The sequence below is a fragment of the Chenopodium album genome, chromosome 15 (assembly GCF_948465745.1).
Source record: "Chenopodium album chromosome 15, dcCheAlbu1.1, whole genome shotgun sequence".
Lineage (NCBI taxonomy): Eukaryota > Viridiplantae > Streptophyta > Magnoliopsida > Caryophyllales > Amaranthaceae > Chenopodium > Chenopodium album.
The window spans coordinates 2,088,465-2,108,271 of NC_137848.1; the positions used below are offsets into that span (position 1 = coordinate 2,088,465).

At 34.1% G+C, this 19,807-nt stretch overlaps 3 protein-coding genes across 4 annotated transcripts; 2 read left to right on the forward strand and 1 right to left on the reverse strand.

Annotated features, from left to right (window-relative positions):
• The first annotated feature begins 905 nt into the window (after nt 1–905).
• LOC145583455 (uncharacterized) lies at nt 906–1,548 on the forward strand. Its single transcript, XM_081640689.1, has 2 exons — nt 906–910; nt 1,005–1,548. The coding sequence occupies exons 1-2, from the start codon at nt 906–908 to the stop codon at nt 1,546–1,548; spliced, it is 549 nt and encodes a 182-aa protein (XP_081496815.1).
• Nucleotides 1,549–2,515: 967 nt separating this feature from the next.
• LOC145582663 (transcription factor MYB124-like) lies at nt 2,516–8,750 on the forward strand. Of its 2 annotated transcripts, XM_081639651.1 has the most exons (13): nt 2,516–2,580; nt 2,886–3,099; nt 3,264–3,310; nt 3,482–3,538; nt 3,731–3,803; nt 4,066–4,121; nt 4,207–4,389; nt 4,474–4,643; nt 4,821–4,963; nt 5,050–5,192; nt 5,371–5,582; nt 5,764–5,843; nt 7,952–8,750. In XM_081639651.1, exons 2-13 carry the CDS (start codon nt 2,986–2,988, stop codon nt 8,060–8,062), a joined length of 1,389 nt encoding a protein of 462 aa, XP_081495777.1. In that variant the 5' UTR covers nt 2,516–2,580; nt 2,886–2,985; the 3' UTR covers nt 8,063–8,750. The 2 variants fall into 2 exon arrangements, with proteins under 2 accessions (XP_081495777.1, XP_081495778.1); XM_081639652.1 differs by lacking the exon at nt 2,516–2,580 and having other exon boundaries at nt 2,592–3,099.
• Nucleotides 8,751–10,019: 1,269 nt separating this feature from the next.
• Nucleotides 10,020–14,664, reverse strand: LOC145582664 (UDP-galactose/UDP-glucose transporter 3-like). The gene is made up of 7 exons (XM_081639654.1): nt 14,431–14,664; nt 14,161–14,258; nt 13,916–14,046; nt 12,559–12,589; nt 11,391–11,494; nt 11,109–11,230; nt 10,020–10,719 (listed from the first exon to the last, which is right to left on the reverse strand). The coding sequence occupies exons 1-7, from the start codon at nt 14,532–14,534 to the stop codon at nt 10,311–10,313; spliced, it is 999 nt and encodes a 332-aa protein (XP_081495780.1). The 5' UTR covers nt 14,535–14,664; the 3' UTR covers nt 10,020–10,310.
• Between the last annotated feature and the right edge of the window lie 5,143 nt (nt 14,665–19,807).

Below are 19,807 nucleotides of genomic sequence, written 5' to 3' on the forward strand. Positions count from 1 at the left end.
TTGGGTTATTGGGGGGCCGAGATGGAGGAGCAATGCTTCAAACCCGAAGCTTAGTCACCTCAAGTATACAAACTGCAAACATAGTTGGTTTAATTTTGTGTATACACTCGAAAATTGAGACTATATTTATGAGATTAGAAAGAATAGTGAAAGTTAGAATCATCTCTATCATATATGGATATATTGCTAAATGACATAAAACATTTTTAGATTCTTGACTTACTTGGAATAGTAAAAATAAAATTAAAATTTAGTCCTAGATAACAATAAGAACAACGCGTGAGGAAAGTATTGTGTCAAGTAGCGAGTTAGCTAGCTAGAATAGTCCAAGTTGTTGTTGTATTGTATAATCATATCATGGTGTTGTAATTAAAGACAATATATATAAGAACAAGAGATATACTACCAACCCACAAACATATGGGCATTCAATTTTAAACTATCCCATACAAAAACACATGCTTAGGTGGTGCGTGTTAAAGGTCACGAATTATATCATGCATTTTTTATATTATTAATTAATGATTTGAGTCTTCATTCACCAACCTACCAAACTCAAAAATTGAATTTTCGAGAAAGAGAGGGAAGCGTTGATCATGTATTCTTCGATCATTCCACTCTTTATTTGCATGAATCCCCACATTTGTTCTTGCATGTTAACTTCATTTACATTATTATTGCTTATCTCTAAGTGATATAAGACAAGTTATCTTAATTGTGAATAGTTATACTTTGTATATAGGATAGATTCAAGGATATATAGATTGTAATAACTTGATTGGTTATTTTTTGAATAATTCAAATTTCATGCTGATTTAAAATAGTAGTCACTGTAATTTCTAAGGTTTTGCGCAAAATATGTCTCAATTAATGATGTTTTTTCAGTCAAAAAGTATACAATAAAAATGAGGTCTAATTATTAATTGTCCTGCCAACAGTTCCTGGGCTCTCAGGAAAATTTTTGAATGCTATCAAATCATCATTTCTGCTTCTGGCTGGGACAGATTTATCAAGAAAGGGTCCTTTTCTATCAAGGAAATGTATAAGCACTTGCATGGAGATTTTGTGAAAGTTTCTTGGAACAGGGTGTTATGTCAAAACTTGGCATCTCCTAGAAGCCTCTTTATCTTATGGCTTGCTATGCATAACAGGCTTCCTACTAGAGCTAGATTAGCTGCGTGGGGTGTGGTGGATGATAGTTCTTGCTGTTTATGTAATACTACTCCTGAAACTGTTGAACACTTATTTTTTGAGTGTGTTTGGTCATCTCAGATTTGGACTATGGTTCTTGCTCATTTGCATTTTCAGAGAGTTCCCGGTAACTTTACTAATGAGCTTACTTGGATTATGAAGAGTGCTAAAAGGAAGGCTGCTAAGCATCAGGTGGTACTGATGTTCTTTGCTGAGTGTGTTTATGCTATTTGGCTTCATAGAAATGATCAGATCTTCAATCAAGGTTCTAAAACTGTTACTGCTGCTCAGTTGTTCAGAGATATCAGATTCAAGGTTGCTTGCAGATGTAGAGAAGATATGAGGAAATTTTGTTAATTTCTTTGTGGTGTTTTTGCTGTTTTTGCCTTTTTGGTTTCCTGACCTGTGAGTCAGTGTTTTTTGGTGTTTTGGTGTATCCTAAACTGTTCTCTTTGGTAATTAATAAAATTCTTTTTAATTGCCAAAAAAAAAAATGAGGTCTAATTAGTACTGTAAAAGTAATTTCAAGACTATGATAATTGAATCAAAAGAATATGACCTATCTCTAATTTAACTTCAAACTATACCTAATACAAACCTTATAACTTACTATTCACCATACAAAACAAAAAGGGAATGATATAAAAATCCAAAAGTAGTAAAAGCAATTCAACTAGATAAAACACTAATTACATCAGCTTACACATAAAGAGCCGTCGATTTTATAATTTGGTCGGATCAAATCAGATGTTTGAGTGATCAAATCAGGTCATGATCGGTCGGATTCAGATTGATTTCTCAAATCGAATCAACTTTCAATAACTCTGAAAACAGTCTAATATGCAATGTGCATAACACACCCGAGTGTAAAACTAAAATAGCATGATTACAAAAAAGAAAGCATAAAATCCGTTAATAAGTGGTGGGGGGAACTATTAAAAAACGTAGAAAAATGTCATGAGAACATGAGAAGGGTAAGTAAGTGCATGTGACACAAGCGTCCCCCATTATAACTCAAGAAGACTAACATGGATTTCAGCGTTACCATTCAAACTCCCCCGCCCACTCTCCAATGCATCCGTTATACTCCTATACAATTATTTATACATACAAAATTGCAAATAATTGTATCCTACTCCTAATTTACTCCCATAATTTAATCATTCTTTTTTTAATTTTATTTTATTACATTTAATTTAATTCACCTTCACATTTTAAAAATTTCCCTCTTGTTTACTTTTTTTTTTCTTTGTTGTTTTTTTTTTTTGAAAAAAAAATACACAAAATTACATAATATATAAACCAACAAAAACTACCCATTTCACTCATTTTTCACCATCTTCTCTTCTTTTTTTTATTTCTCTCTCCTTCTAAATACCCAAATACTCTGTAAGCTTCAATACTCTGTATTTCTTAGATCTATTAATTTTTTTTATTAATTTTTTATTTTCTTGTCAATTTTTTTTACTTTTTTTTTTTCCAGTAATTATAAACCCCACTTTTGCTAATATCGATGAACATTGCATATGAATAAATTGATGATCAATCAATCCCTTAACTTACCCAACTCACCTTCATAATTTTCTCTCTGTTTTTTTTTTTTTTGTTCTTCCCTTTTTTTATTCAAATTGATTTTTTGTTTTCATCTAATTTTCTGGGTCTTTATTATATTCTGTTATTTTGAATTGAAACAGAGGCTGGTTGATTGTGTAAAAAATTGAAGTTTATTGGGATTTTTGTAAATAAAATCAAAGGAAAGTTATAATCTTTAGTGGGTTTGAGCATGCAACAAAAATGACAACTTCAACGTTGCAGAAGAAGCAGCAAATTAATGAAGATAATAATAATAGTATTTCAAATACTTCTTCTAAGCCTAAAGAACGTCGTATTGTCACTTGGACACAAGAGGTATTGTTCTTATTTCTGAGTTCGGGATTAATAGTCACGTTGATAGTGTAATTTGAACTAGTAACACGGCTTATTAAATCGGCCCGATTAAGTGAGTTTTGTTTGTATTTAATCTCCTTATCATAGATATTGAATTAACGACTTGTATTGGATTGGATTTGCAGGAAGATGATATATTAAGGGAGCAAATAAGCATACATGGGACTGAAAAGTATGAATTAATTTCAATAAATTTCGTATCATTCATATTCATATGATTTTATGTTGACTGATTTAATTTATGAATTAATTTGTCAGATGAATTGGGTATTAATTAATTTTTTGTGGGTTTGTTGAAATTAATAAAAAGGTTTGAATTTTCTGGGTTTTTTTTGGTTGGCAGTTGGACGATTATTGCATCCAAATTTAAGGATAAAACGACGAGACAGTGTAGAAGAAGGTTAGTGATAAAAGTTAATATTGATGATTTGTTCATTTGCTAAAAGTTTTTATTTTTTATTTTTTTTATTGGTCCCCTCAATTTCTTTTTACTGTTAGATTTAAACTATCAGGAATTTGTTCTGATATGCTGTTTCTGATTATTTACCCAAAAAACCCTTTTTTATATATTAGATTTTGTACAATTTTGCAGATGGTATACATATCTGAATTCTGATTTCAAAAAAGGAGGTTGGTCACCAGAAGAAGATATGTTGTTATGTGAGGTAATTGATTTATATGTCCTTCCATTTCTTATTAGTTGCAACGTTTTTATCAGTACGGAAGAAGTGTTATTAATATCTGAATGTTACTGTTAGATGATAATGCAGGAGTTCTGAAAATTTGACTGTATTTTCTGCTTGAATATTGATTTTATAAATGTGATTTGATTTTAAAGTCTTGATAAAAAAAAGCTTAGTGTGGAATAAAAGTGATTTATTATTAGGTTGAAATGAAGTTGTAACAATAACAGTAGCTTATATGCAGGCTCAAAAGATATTTGGCAATAGATGGACTGAAATAGCCAAGGTGGTCTCAGGGAGGTATGTTGTGTTCTTTTGGCATTTGTTCTAATTGCATTTGTATATGGAATGTCGCTTATATCGTGTTTGTGAATCGTGTATGCAGAACCGATAATGCTGTGAAGAACAGATTCTCCACCTTGTGCAAGAAGAAAGCGAAACGTGAAGCTTTGGCTAAGGAGAACAGCAATGCAGCTATCAATGTGAACAACAAGAGGATTTTGATTGATAGTAATGGGTTTCGTTCGCAATCAGTGGATGGTATTGCATCACCTCTTAAAAAATTTAGGTACATTACAAATGTCTATCTGATTTTGATTCCACTTAAAGGGTTTTTTCATGATAATACTAAGACTTGCTGCTGCTATTACAGGAGGGAACATATTCCAAATCAGGCAGTTAAGTTCAACTCTGGAAACATGTTGCTTAAGGAATATGGATTAACAAGGCAGCATCCGAGACCCCCATTCGCGGTATTGGCTCAAAACGTCCGCAATGTTGATAAATCACTAGTTTCCACAACTAAGGACCCTTTGATCAATGGTAATGACATTGACAGCAGCATTTGAAAAACCATTTGTCAAAATTTTGCTGTTTACTTTTGAATCTGTGGATACTGATCTTGACTTTACGAGCATGGAAGCCTTATCTAATACTATTGCTTTATGAATATACTTCTTTGAATTTGTGACACTAATCAATGAAATGCTTCGATTACAGGTGACAAAAAATTTGATGGAACATTTCTCAGAAAGGATGATCCTAAGGTAGCTGCATTAATGCAACAAGCCGAGCTACTTAGCTCTCTTGCAGTAAAAGTAAACATGGATAACACCGAGCAAAATCTTGAGAATGCTTGGAAGGTCAGAACTCTCTTCTTAGCCGAAAATGCTCTTAGCTTGTGTTGATTTAACGATATGATGATATTGATGAAGTAAGCATTATGTAGGTGCTCCAAAATTTCTTTGGTAGAAGTAAAGAGAATGAGGAGCTCGGACACAAAATAGAGGAATCAGACTTGCAGCTTGATGATTTCAAAGCCTTGGTGGAGAGTTTGAGAAGTAGCAATGATGGCATTCCACTATCTCAGAGGTAACTATAGCTTCGACATGGTTATGGATGCTCAATACCTCAATTTGAACTAAAAACACGAGAATTTTAAAAATAGACAAGTTCGACACTTGGACACATACACATGCCATGAGTATTGGAGCCTGAGTGACATTGAATAACTTCTAGAAATTATCTGATGAAATCCTGCAATTTGCAGTCAGCATGAAGTGTACGAGTCACCAAGCAGCTCCGAGTACAGTACAGGATCAACAAACTTGTCTGCTTGTGATCAAGGGGAACACTCTCAAGGTGAGACATCCACAATGCACGAGGATATTGTAGCAACTTCGCGGTCACTACAAATAGCAGATGACGGTTGTGTTGACATGCCACATAACAAGTTCCTGTCCTGTGCAAGTGCAGATCAAGGTGATTAAAATTTGTTCAAGATTGCAGCAAATGTTCATATGTAGTATGGTTATGATACATGTAGTCAAAATGCATGAAGATGGAATAAATTTTCTTAGTCAAGGAGTGTTTGCTAATATTCACATTAATAATCCTTGCTGAAATTGAAAACTCAGACTGTTTTTTGGCTTGTTTTCTGCAGAGTTTAATTCACCAATTCAAGTAACTCCTCTGTTCAGAACTCTAGCATCTACAATACCGAGCCCACAATTTTCAGAAAGTGTAAGCATCTCTTCTTTATCTAATTTTAAATATATGTTTCACCTTAGCTTTTGTTCCTTTCTCGGTACTCAATTGATATATTACAAGGAATTTCTGGTATTTAAGGCTCTGATGGTCATCTGCTGTTACCAACTTCAGCTGCTATACACAGTTCAAGGATCTACAGCCCCAAATTAACAGTAATATATCGAAGATTGAATTATTCAAGTATTCTACAACTAGGGGGCCTGGGTGATGCAAAAAAATCCTTTTGTGTCCATATCTACAATTTGCATTCTCCCTATGTTGAATTAAATTCAAAGTTGCACCGCAAATCCACAATTTGCACTGTCAATAGATTAATCGGTAGCAACTAGCAAGTAATGCTTTCACTTAGTGATACTCCTCAGCTTCTAGTCACTTCCTCCACTTAGCTAGTCCATGAAATAAGAGATCCTAACTGCTATATATGCATTACTGTTAGGTAATTGATCTCCAGGCTCGAGCAAAAGGAATTAAAGGCTCGGTTTGGCTGAAGAATTAAGTCACATTCTGAACTTAAAATTTTTTTCTTTTTTTTTTTTGGAGAGGGGGGGGGGGGGGGGGGGGGGGGTGGGGGTGGTATTGATCGAGGAGGTTGAAGAACGAAAAGTAGAGTTAATATTTGGGAAGCAATCTTGAATAGATTGTCATCATCTCCCTTCTACTCCTCTCTCTGGTGCCTTTGGTTCCCATGGACATTTCTCAAGTCCCTTTTACAGAGTTCAGACCATGAGAGCCTTGCTAATGAACTTAGCAATGTGGTAATGGTAGGAAACTCAGTTGAATCTTTTCTATATTCTTTCATCACAACTCAGCAACCAAGATGGAAACATGGCATGAATAGCCAGCAGCCCAGCAATACTGCTTACCTGCACTAAACGTTCTTAGCAACATGAATGTGAGCTACAGGACAATATATGTTGGCCGTTGTTTACCCCCCCCCCCCCCCTCTTCCAAATTTTCGATATTAATTCGTCAAAAAAATCTAGAACTTACCTGAACTGTTGACAGATGTATCGACTCATCAGATTTACATAATTTGGGCATTCAGCCCCTTTTTTCCTTCATTTTTATCCAATTTTCTCAGATACGCGGAGGACATGGCTAAGTAAGCTAAATTATGAACCTGAGTAACTAGTGCCCGGGTTGGGGGTAGGTAGGGATGTTGTTTCTAACTTCATGTGTTGAGTCAATTGTCAAGGCCCTTGATAATACCAGCACATATAGACTTCCTAGTTCCTATGTTCATTTTAGGCCCATCATAATACCAGTTGAAACATGTAACCACTGTGACAATGTGTATGATTTTTTCTTTTAATCTAAAAACTGTAGTATATTAGCATATGCTACCAATGCAGAAGTGGTACAGTCTGCTCTGAAGAACATTAAATTTTTTATGCAAATATAAGTACGGGAAATACACTAATATATGTTACTATGGGCATCAATATGATAAATAAATCATACTTTCATCGATATGAAATTTTTTACTAAGTGTTAATGCAAGTTGCAGATCAGAATTACCTAATATAACATTGACATTTTAAAAGCCAGGTAAACAAATTGCTCATGTTCCATGCTACTGATTTTGTTTAGCAAATAAGTATAAGGATGAAGACCTGAAGAAGACTTAAAATTAAGATGTAACGAAATGTTTTATGCTCTCTCTATTCTTTTTGTATGCTAGGATCGTTTCCTGTGCTTTGATCTCTTATGCTAGATTATGTTTGAGATGGTTGATTGTAATCATTATAACAGGACTCCTTAATTGGACTAGTTTTTCTTAGACTGCTTCAGCATTGTTGCTAATTTTTGGTCATAAGCAATGACTTTCTTTAAGTCTGCCTTACTCAGCAGGCACAGTTTGACTCGAGGACCAATCTCAGCTGACATGAAAATTGAAAGCTTACACCTTATATGAACTGTAGTTTGGTAGCTGAGCTTATTTTAGTTAAAACTTTGGTAGCCCTTGAACCGATCTGAACTTATCTAAATTTATTGACCCTTGTTATAACTTATTTAAATACTATTCCTTAATATTTTGAAAGCAATACAGACTGACCACTTTAATCTCTATGTTATTGCAGGAGAGGCACTTTCTACTCAGAACACTTGGAATCGAGTCTCCTACTCAGAGCACGATCACCAATCCTATGCAACCACCAACTTGCAGAAAGGCGCTTCTGCAAGGCCTTTGAACAACAACAAAATTTTCCTGATCCCATCTTACAGATAACAACTATCTCATATACTGTTGCAGTTATAAAGTCGAAGATTATTGTCAATCTTCGCGGTTTTTCCAGCATTGCAGCCACATAGGCCCGAATTTTTTTTGAGAGGCTTTCTAAGATCTGCATCCCAAGATCCCACATTCCAGAATGTCAAACAAGGCGACATTCTTTCTCCATCAGATCAAACTATGCGCGGTCTGCATCCCCTTGATTCTTTGTTTACTGATTCGCCCTCAGGGTGCCTAAAGCTTACCCTGGTGTGAATCAATTGTCCATGATGTGTGTGTCATTCTTTTGTTTTTATGGGGTTTCGAGTTAAGGGTAATTCGATCCCTCAGCCAGTATTTGGCATCTATTCATCTTTTGTACAGCAACCCCTGCAACACATAACCTTAGTTTATCGTAGAGTGTATAATCATTTATACTTGGGTATCTCATCGATCCCAAATAGATATAAGTAACAGGAAGAAAGAGTTATGGAGGATTTACCAATGGAATGGTAATCCTTTTTGTTTTTCTTTTCTATCTTGGTGTGAAGATAGTATAGAATAAGCTTTTTGTTCGAGGTTTTCGATCTTCCTCACTGGATGTAATGTACTGTAAACTCAAGATGATTTGAGTTGGAAAAGAAAAAAAAAAGTCTGATTTGTGTGCATATTTGTATTTCTTCCTAACCTTTGCAGAATTCATGAAGAACATATGTACATGTCATATCATTGAACAAAAACATATGAAACAACTCAATCGAAATGGAAAAATCGTAGTTTCGAATGCATACATAACAAAAATGAAGTAAAAAGATAGTACTTACAGTTTCAGTTAAGGTAAGGCTAGCATACAGCAAACTCGAGCTGTCGAAAAGCTGCTCTTCTTAGTACTCTGTGTGTGTACTTGCTAGAAAAAGGAGAAGAAGAAGAAGAAGAAGAAGAAGGTGAGGATTTGTTTAAGTTAAGAAGATTGAAAAATGAAGATAATGGAGGACAAAAGTGATGATAAGTAATCCATAAAAGTTTAAGGGAGGTAAAATAAAAAGGTGGAGGGAACACTATACAAATTAAAGTGTACTCTTTGAATGCGACATTTCTCCCTCCAATCCAACTATAATTTAAAAGTTAATAATTATACTTATGTGAAAATTTACATGTTTTGACCTTTGATTTTGTTAATATTCACCCACTAAACTATACATTTGTTCATTCAAGAGGGCAAAATGGTAATTTGGATTGCTGGTTCCTTTGCTAATTGTTGTTAGCATGCACGTCAAATGCTTGTGTATGGGACCCAATTATGCAATTATCTAGTGTCGTTTTTTTTTTTATTGTTACTAATTATATTTGAAGTTTTGGTGTTGTGAGTTTTGGTAAATTTCCTCTTTAATCTAATTTCGAAGGAGATTATAAACAATAATATGTCTATGTTAAGAATGAGAAACAATGCAACTCGAAGCATATTCCTATCTCAAGAGAGGATCAAAAGAGAAAACCGTTCAAATAAAATAAAAAGAGAATGAAAGATAAAAAATGAACTAAATTACAAAGTTTCACGAAGTATTGACCTAATGAAACATTAAAGGTGACTTCTTTACCTAATTTTAAGCAATTCCAAACACTTCAAAGAAGTATCAACTTTAACATTAGGGTATTTTATTTAGGGGTGAAGTATCAACTTTGATGTTGTGGTTTGTAAAATCAATTTGATTAGGATAATATAGGTATTAAGTACAATTGAGCTCGAGAACAGTAGGTGTGACCGAATGAGCCCCGATTATATAATGGTAATGTATGTGTTTTGGAAGTTCAACCAACGTACAACTTTCATATTAGGATCATGATTAACTGAATGATATAACGTACTGTGCAGTCTAATGCTTTTCTTCTTGAAGGAAGAAGGATTAAAGCTTAGATTGCAGCACTTTACACACATATGAATAAATCATGACAAAACTTCATTGATTACTGTTCTTCAAATCTACTAGTATTCTAGTTACATTCTTCTATATTCTCCCTGATCATATCTCCTGAAATCTAAACCGAAACTAGCATAACAAAGGTATATTTTTAGATTACTTGTAGGGAGGCACAAAAAAGGACCCTGTTAAGAATCTTTACTATGTATAGCTTCTTTCGAGTGGCTTTTCGCATCTTTTGCAATCTTTGCAGCGTCAGCCATTTGTGGTCAATCTGGAAGGATAACCCAGATTAGCCTACAGCTTCTATCAAGTGGTTTTCCGCTTCTTTTGCAATCTTTGTAGCTTCTGCCATTTAAGGTAAATCTGGTAGGACAACCCAGAGAAGACCATGACAACACTGCTCCATTGACTTGTGGAGAGAGGATTGCCGCTCAAAAGAGAAGAGACAACAATGCTAACAAACTTGCGGGTGGTAGTAATAGTTGTGTTAGCAAGAGAACCAAATCGGCTGATGGTTAGGAAGATGAAATTTTGGCCAACTGCACCACATAAACAGTAAAAGAGGATGTCCCATCCTGCTTCAGGATGCTGCTTGCAGAAACGAATGGCTTCATAACCACTGGCTTGGGGCCAACCAAACATGTAGACCACATTGTATATGGTGCCCCAGAGATTCATTCCAAGCATGATATCCCAGGCACTTGTTTTCGGATACCTGAAAGGTGTTGACAATGATTTCGATCAGACGAGTAATAAGAAAAAAAAAAAAACAAATTTCCAAAGATGATCAATTTTGCAATGGAACAACATTAGGCTACAGTTCAGAAGATGAAGTTATAAAATCTGCGACTCTGGGCAAGAGCTGCCATTTGTTCAAAGTAAGGAATGCAGAAAAGATTTGTGTACTCAAATCATATGATAATTTAGCTAGATTTCCCTAAATCCCTTAACCCCACATGCACACATATAGGTGAAATATTCAGTAAAGTATCCTAAAACTAAGGTAAACAACTCTGAGGCGTCTTCACATTTTCACAAGTATATAATATTGAACCAGATAGGCCACCAGTAAAATACTAAAGGAAGAAGAAAACACTAAAATACCTTGCTGTTATTGAGTCCTGTGTAGCATTTGTAAACCCATCAAAAGCAAGGTTCAGGACACACAGCCCATATCCAAGAGGTGCATTAGGATGTGCCAGCTTACTAATGGTCTTTGCACTGGTCTGTGGAGCAACATATCAGAAAGTATAAGATTCGCAGGTATATTCTAATACAAATCATCAAATGTATCCACGATAGCAGCAGCACCCTCAAAGAAATGCAAAGTAAACAAAAGGCCAAAAAACATATTGCTACCATTAGAAAATTCGGTGTACATCTCACCTTAGAGAGTGCAAAAAGTGACACACCTCCTGCCACAAGAATTGAGCAAATATACTCCGAATACGAGTATTTGATGCCATATACCAGAGCGCCCATAACCATCACTGCAAAAAGTATACATACCAAAATGGAAAACATATACTATGAGAATTAAGCAATATTGACATAATACAATGTATCAATTCTTTCAAAAAACTAGAAAAAACATGGCAATATGAAATCAATCACATCATTTAAAGCGGGTTTATTATTCCATCAATTAGGTCTGTCATCCTGTATTCATGCTCAACCTATAATATAATCTACAACACCAAGAAAGAAATAACTTGTGCAGCACTACAAATAAATGTCCTGCCCTCTGCAGCTTATGACCAACAGTCCCTACAGCCCAGCTAACTTTGCTGCTAATACACATTTCCCTTCAGGCCATGATATCATTTTGATACTTTCAACATGAATTTTTAATGAAACAATGTATAAAATTTTCAAAATCGTATCTAATAAAAAAGACAAGGAGTTCCAGTACATGTCGCAGTCAGGTATCCTATGCCTGAATAATGGCATTGCCCTGATTCCTAACTCAAATATTCCATGTTGGATGTTTCACAAACTTGGACGAATTTGTTCGTGAAATAGCCAACATGGAATATTTGAGTTAGGAATCAGGCAATGTCATTATTTGTTCTTTCCTACTAATTAGGGCAATGTCAACATGGAATACTCCTAAATCAAATATTCCACATTGACATTTACATGGAAAGACTACAACAGGAACATGCAGCTGCTCATTATCACATTCGCAACTTAAATCCTTCTCCCTTCCAACTACATCATGACTATGTGTGACAACTACAAAAAATAAGCAACAAATACCCCCGCAACTTGATGAACGTGTTAAAAGAATATAGACAGCTGATTCTCAAGCATCAAGCAAGGCAGGAAGTAGTTACAAAATTTATCTTATCCACTAAAGCTCCTTAAGATGACTATTACTTCAATAAATAGCAAAAAGTGGGGAAAAGATGTTAACAGATCAAGCCTTTTGCGTTCCACAGAGCCGACATGGAAAACTGATACTTTTCCATAACTAATATCTTTCCATTTCAGTTCATAGATATCTTGAAAATTAGTTTGCAATAGCAAGGCAGGATACAGTTGTCATTTTTACCTGGAATCATCTTCGACGATTTCACAAGGACCTGCAAAAAAAAAAAAAAAAAAAAAAAAAAAAAAAAAAAAACACTCCATTAGAACAACAAATCAACACTGTTTCTGAAACTAAGCCATTAGTTGGACACATGGAAAAGAAATCATTCAAAGTCCTAAAACAAGCAACACTATATCACGGTAATATGTACTTATGTAACCTATACCCCTATGACAATAAAAAAGAAAAAAAAGTCAAATAATTGTTGTGTCAGGTCTCAGGGACATTATAAGCAATACAACAAATGTTGGGAAAAGCAATAGAGTACATTGCTAATATAATGAATCTATATATGCATTATGAACATTAAGAACTTAAGCAACTAGGAATTATTCTTTTTACCTAAAACATACAATTTTCAAGATACAAGTTCTTTATTACAAGTTTTTAATTAACTAAGAATAACGGCTACTAAGTTCTTAACAGTCAATAAGAAATACCTATAGAATGGATCTTCAAGTGAAAAGAATAAAACTTTCATCCAAACAGGTTCCCACCAAAATACCATAAGATCAATAACAAAGATTAGCTATAGGCTATAATGGTTTGTTTGGTAGGTGGTATTAGTTGGTGGTCATGTGTTGTACTTCTGCAGGGAAAGAAGAACACCATGTAGTGAATCTCTAAAATGATGATAATCCTAATAATCCCACACAAATATGTAAAATTCATTATAGATTCCCATCATCACGCGTTAATATAGTAGAAAATATAATTGCGTATTTGTGAGGCAATAAAAATATATGGAAACATAACGTATATTTAAGGGTTGGAGATCTTGGAGTTGCATTATCGTGGACTTTGGAATAGGATTTTCTTTAGAACGTCATTTCTTATCACCTATAAAACTAGCCAAGAAATAATAACCACAAACATTACCACCCAGCCGATCCCCACATTTGAAAACCAACCAAACTTTCATCAAAATCTTTTTTCTTTCAAGTTTCACCAATACAACATTGTGTATAGCTTTCACTCTTTGAGCATTACCAATGACATCCCATAAACCTCCCCCATTTTTTACCAACCAACAATTCCACCACCTTTTGTCATTACACCCAAACAACCACTAAGCACACTACTTCCTCTCTAAACCAAATAATCGTCACATTATTCCAACTCATTATACTTAATGATCACTACATTTCACCAATATACCATACACAATAATGATACATCTCAAAAAAGCATACATTAACATGACTAACATTCTGAATCAAGAGAATTACTTCTTATATCAAACCCACATTCTCATTGCAAAATCCACATAAACAAAACCCGAAACAACGAAACTCGCAACGAGAGATCGAAGCTATACCTGAGCAGGATAGCTAATATACTTCAAAGCTTCAATACCCATTGCTGGACCAATAGTGTTAGTAATACCCGCACTCCAATAACTCCACCATGGTGCTCCTCCCTTACTTCCTCTTGACCAAAGACTAATCACTATTTTCCCACATTAAAAAAAACACATTAAAATTTCCACATTATTTTTTTTTTCCAAATTAAACTAAAAAATAAACATTAATTCTGTTGATAAATTTAACAAAAAATACTCACTGATAAAAGACCAAATGAAACAGACAACATTTTGCGCCAAATTCAAAAACGCCAAGTGCTCAAATCTCTTCTCATCTGGCCCAAACCTCTTCGTCGATCTGCAAAATTATTCAACATTCATTAAAAAAAAAAAAAATACAACAAATTTACAAAATTTCACAAATTCATGATTCAATTTGATCAAATATCAGTCTGAAATTAATAATTGTTTAGAAAACCCTAAAAAAAAAAAAATTGATCTTCAAATTGATGAGAGAGAAGAGAAATTACAAATGTTCTTGAAGAACGCCTTGAGAAATGTAAGCAGTCCAGATTCCGGCGACGCAAAAGCAAAGAAGTAACACACGGCCTAATCCCGACGCATGTGCTTCCATTTTTCCGGCGACTTTTATTTCGCCGGTTTATTTTTTTACCGACGCTTTAAATTAAATTAAATATAAATAAGTATAAAATTGTTTTAAGTTAAATCTGGTATTTTTGAACTGAGTTTGGTTGGTATCGTATTGAGTTTGATGGAAGAAAAGAGAAGGTGATATTTTTACCATGACGTAGAAAGTCTGACGTGGCGGGATTTGATTGGAGGAATAAAGAGAATGGTGGATTTCTATTGGTTAGTTGAACGCGGAGGTTTGAGAGGAGAGTCCCAGAAGAGGGAGGTGGGTCATGGGACTGGGTTGTTTATGGGTTATGTTCTTGAGCTCAACTAGTCTTTTGGCCCGTACAATGTACGGGCTTGTTATTAGGTTGGTTTTTTTTTTTTTTTTTTTTTTTTTTTTTTTTTTTTTTGTTTTTTTTGATTTGATTATTATGTAGACGTTATTTTTTATTTGTGTGTTATCTTATGTGTCACTATGACTTTTTATATTTGCATTTTATATCAAATATGAGACTGAAATGTATTTCTAAAAGAGAGGCATGGTCTTTTGGAAGATAGATTTGCAAAATATTATTTAATATATGTCTAGAGTAAATATGTTTACATAGGATAGATGGGGTATGAGATTTCATTCTTCGTCGTGTAGCATCCACATTTGTGTGTTCTTTTTGGACTCCATTTTTCATGTCGTGGATTTTGCGTTATGTGGTACTTTTGTCTTGAATTTCTTCTATTTCTGGGAATGTGTCGTCATTCCTATGAAATAATATAAATATGAGTAAGGGGGTTTTTTTATTTTTAATAAACTTTAACTTGACGATGGTTGTTTACCTTTTTGGTTTATGTTTTTTGCTTGTTGTTGCCTTTGTTACGATATCGGGCTTCACTTCTTCTTGCTTAAGCTCAATTTAGATACAAAGGCTTCCTGGTTGGTTTTTACCACAAGGCTAGTAATTCAAAGAGATATAATTCCAACATTTATTTTAAATGCTCCCTTGCAGCTATTAATCAATCAACCATAATTTTTCATAGAAATCTTGATCAACTCTAGTCATACAAAGCTTCAACTCTTGACCACAACCCCTAAGTTCAACATAATAGAAACCAAGGAGAGAACAAATGCAATGCAAGTGCTTTGACAAACATCTCTCTTAACTAAATTGTCTCCTCTCCTGATCAAGTAACTTGTTAATTATCCAAAAGCTTCCTTCAATGGCAAAAATACACTCTTCTCTGAACTTCAATCATAGAAGCAAGCATGATAAAAATAGTTCAAGTGTAATAAAAATAGCATGATAAAAAGTGTAATAAGTTTCATATGACAACATATTTTCCGAATCATACAGATTAGTAAGGTATCTCCATGGTATTAAGTCTATTTGAATGCTCAACAACATCCACTTCATCAAAGTGGTAATAGTTTCCACTAATATTTCAAGACTAATTTTCATAGGAGCTATCCTTGGATCTAGCTATCCAATGATGCCATTATGGACAGGTCCAGAAATTAATTAATAATTAATTATAATTTATCTTAAACAAAATGCAAGACATGATAATAAAACAGAACTGGAAATTTATAAAAAAACGGGAGTGCAGATAAAAAGCCACCATATGAGACTTCAAATGTAAAGCAACACGTGACTATGTCATAAAGTAAACAACCATCACAGAGAAAACAAACCCACTAAACAAAGAAAAAACAATCCAAATTCTGATAAGCTAATGCAACAACACAATTTCAATTCCCCAAAAATGTTGAAGCTTATAACAAATATCAGATTAAATTAGCCAAAGAGCTTTACATCTTGCAACAACCTTCAATTTGCATCAAGCTCTCTACAAAATCAAACAACCATTTCCAAATCTTGTTAATTGGGGGTTACAATATAAATCCTACAAAATAAGAATAATTAAAAAAAAAAAAAAAGCACAACATGATAGTCACTCACCAAATGAGAAGGCGAATCTGCATATAAATTTGATAATGGAGGTACTATGTTATACATAGTTAATATTGCATTGAGAGATGAGTGAATAAATACCCAAAAATCTTTATCATCATTATTTTGAGAAGAATTTGTAACCGAAAACATGATTTAAGAAATTAAATTTGTGGGAATTGAAGAGGGGAGATGAAGAGGAAGAGTGTGTGGGATTATTGTGGGTTAATTTGCCGATGAAGATGGAGCGGCCATGGAATTTGTTGGATTCGTTTTCGGTTTGCATATACTACATATTACAAATAATAAATGTGTAATAAAAGGTAATCAAGAGAGAAGATGATTATGTGTCCAAAAAAAAAAAAAAAAAAGGAAGATTGTGTAGTCTAAATTGTACAGGTGGAATGAAGGTAAAAGTGCGGCAATGTGTATTTTTGACTAATTTATTTACTTTGCTTAATTATCTTTAATCAAATTTGTTTGTAATATTATTTATGAAATTTTTATGCTTTAAAATATTGCTTGCATACATAATGATATAAACTCAAGCTCAGACCCGTAAGGTTTTGGGATGTATACAATTTCTTGCGATTATCCAAATAATGATATCTTTTAATACGGAGTAATATTATTCTGTAATATTATTATAAGTTTTAAATAATATTATTATGTAGTATTATTATAAGTTTACTATTATTAATAGATAGATAGATAGATAGGACAATTGCACACGTGGCAATTTGATTGGAATAGTGATTACTTGGCACATTGAATTGGAATAGTGAACACGTGGCACATTGGATTGGAATAGTGAACACTTGGCACATTGGATTGTAAAAGAGAGCATAGGATGGGGACATGTGTGTATCATGGTTTGAGTTTTTAAATACTAAGTATAGATTATGTCATTTAAGGGTCTGTTCATATTTACTTAATTTTAGTTCAATTTAGTTCAGTTCCAATCAATTCAGTTCAATTCAGCTCTTAATTTCCCTCTCTCATAAAATATTCATTTCATTTCAGTTCAGTTTAATTCAGTTATGGATTATGTTCTTGAGCTCAATCGCCCCAATGTATGTCATTTAAGATTGGTTGGTACATACCAAAAAAAAAAAAAAAACAACCCTAGCCTTCTCTCTCATAAACTCTAGCCTCCACTGTTAATTTTGAAGGGGCTTCCATCGGATTTCACCGGTGGAAAGCCCCAATCTTAATTTTGGTTTAGGTTTTTTGTTTCTTAGGTTACAATAATGTCTCCCTCGAAAGAAAGGGTTTATCTCCTTCGAAAGACAAGGTTTTTTCGATCTCCTTCGAAAAACAAGGTTTTTCGGACTCCTTTGAAAGACAAGGTTTTATTTGTGTTTAATTTGGTCTCCAGTTGTGCGGGGCTACGATTGATTATGACTCGAATTCGGGTTACGGGATCAGCACAAGAATTTACTTTCTCCCAAAATTGCGAAACGACGACGGATCCACTCAAAAAGTTGTATGAGACAACGAATCGAGAATGTGCCGAATTGTTATATTCATGTATTTGGATTCTTGCCCCTTCCCCGATTAATTCTTGTTTGATTTTGTTAAATTTATATTCATTATTATTAATCGTCAATTGTAGATGCCGAATGGCTTTAATTAATGAAATTTAGTGTCCCTTGAGACTTCTTTCCAAAAAAAAAAAAGATTGGTTGGTACTTAATAAGGGCATAAGTAGTAGTAGTAGTAGTTAATATAATAAGGGTGATGGATTATATAATTATACTTTAATTTTCAGGTTTTAGTTGTACCATTATAGCCATATAAGTACCATTACAACCAATTATTATACCATTATACAACCAATGACATAATGCCATAACCTAGTGGTATACGAAGTATATATTAGTTTCAAAGGTATACTGTCGTAACAACTTCTAGTACCAACTATTTAGAGTGTTATTTCACTATTAATAATACATTTCACATCTCAGTGATAATAATGTTGATTAATAAAATATTCATGAATTATTATGTTATGTACCAACATATACATAACACATTGTTAAACCATGTATTATGTATAGCTAATGGGCCGATATTGAGCCCTAATCACTTCTCCTAGGTTGTATAAAGATATTGTGAATATCATAATACAACACACAGAAAATCATTCACTCTAATTATTTTCTCCAGTTTGACATGGTATCAGAGCCAAAATCAATCTAAACCCTAAAACTCTAATTTTTTTTCCCTAATCCCCATTATCAATCTCAAATTCTAAGTCCTAATTTCTTAAATCAATTTCTACCTTTTCTTTCTGGTTCGACTTTTTTCTAATTCCTAATCTCCACTATGAATTTCTAATTCCTACTCCCAAAGTTCCATTTTTGTTTTCTTTTGGGTTGTAGCTTGTAGGTGCTGCATATTTGCACTGCGTGGGTTGTTATTCTACTGCTTCTACTACCGTACTTGATCAATATAACACTATGTCTTCTTTTATTAAATTTGATCACACTGTTAATTTGTCTCCTAGTACTTTTCTACATACGTGACGACAAAAATCGAATTTATATTGCACTCATTGTAATCGTACGGGACACGATTATGATGGTTGTTTTCTTGTTCATGGGCTACTTGAATGGTGGCTGAACAAATACGACAGCCAAGGGAACTGTATGGTTGCTGCTGCCCCGTCATCTACTTCTTCCCCTGCCGCTCTTAATCATGCTACCGCTACTACTATTCTGTCGCCTGCTGCTATCCTTGCTCACGCTACGGCAGCAACTTCCTCTACTCTTACCACTCATTGTTCGTCAGACATGAGGATGGGTGATTATTTTTCTCTATCTTGGATTATTGATGGGTGCCTCACATCATGTAACGGGTGACGAGTCTTCTCTATTTGATACTCAATCAATTTTGTCATGCCCCGTTGGTCTTCCCGATGGTGCTAAAGCCTTTGCAACAAAGGAGGGGTCGTGCTTTCTTGGCGAATGGAATTATTCTTGAACACGTTCTATTTGTTCCGAAATTAAATTGCAATTTGATTTCGGTGTCTAAATTGATTGATGACACTCATTGTTATGTACGATTCACTAATTCTTTATGTGCTATACAGGATCAAAATTCGGGGAGCCTGATTGGAGGAGGTGAACGAATAGATGGACTCTACTATTTCCGTCGGCTTCCAAAAGTATGTGCGGTCACGGGTTCGGAGGTCTCTACATTTGAGTTGTGGCATCGCTGTTTGGGGCATCCGTCAGAAAGAATTGTCAAGTTACTTCCTGCTATTCGAGGTAGTTCTCATAGTCAATATTTACATAAGGCATGTGAAATTTGTCCTCAAGCTAAA

Excerpts from the sequence above, each read along its gene's own strand:
- LOC145582663 (XM_081639651.1), top strand. The coding sequence starts at position 2,986 with ATGACAACTTCAACGTTGCAGAAGAAGCAGCAAATTAATGAAGATAAT. Across the intron at positions 4,390-4,473 it reads TCACCTCTTAAAAAATTTAG|GAGGGAACATATTCCAAATC; the intron begins GTACATTACAAA and ends CTGCTATTACAG. Across the intron at positions 5,844-7,951 it reads GCCCACAATTTTCAGAAAGT|GAGAGGCACTTTCTACTCAG; the intron begins GTAAGCATCTCT and ends ATGTTATTGCAG.
- LOC145582664 (XM_081639654.1), bottom strand. The coding sequence starts at position 14,534 with ATGGAAGCACATGCGTCGGGATTAGGCCGTGTGTTACTTCTTTGCTTT. Across the intron at positions 11,495-12,558 it reads ATCGTCGAAGATGATTCCAG|TGATGGTTATGGGCGCTCTG; the intron begins GTAAAAATGACA and ends TACTTTTTGCAG. Across the intron at positions 11,231-11,390 it reads CACTTTTTGCACTCTCTAAG|ACCAGTGCAAAGACCATTAG; the intron begins GTGAGATGTACA and ends GTTGCTCCACAG.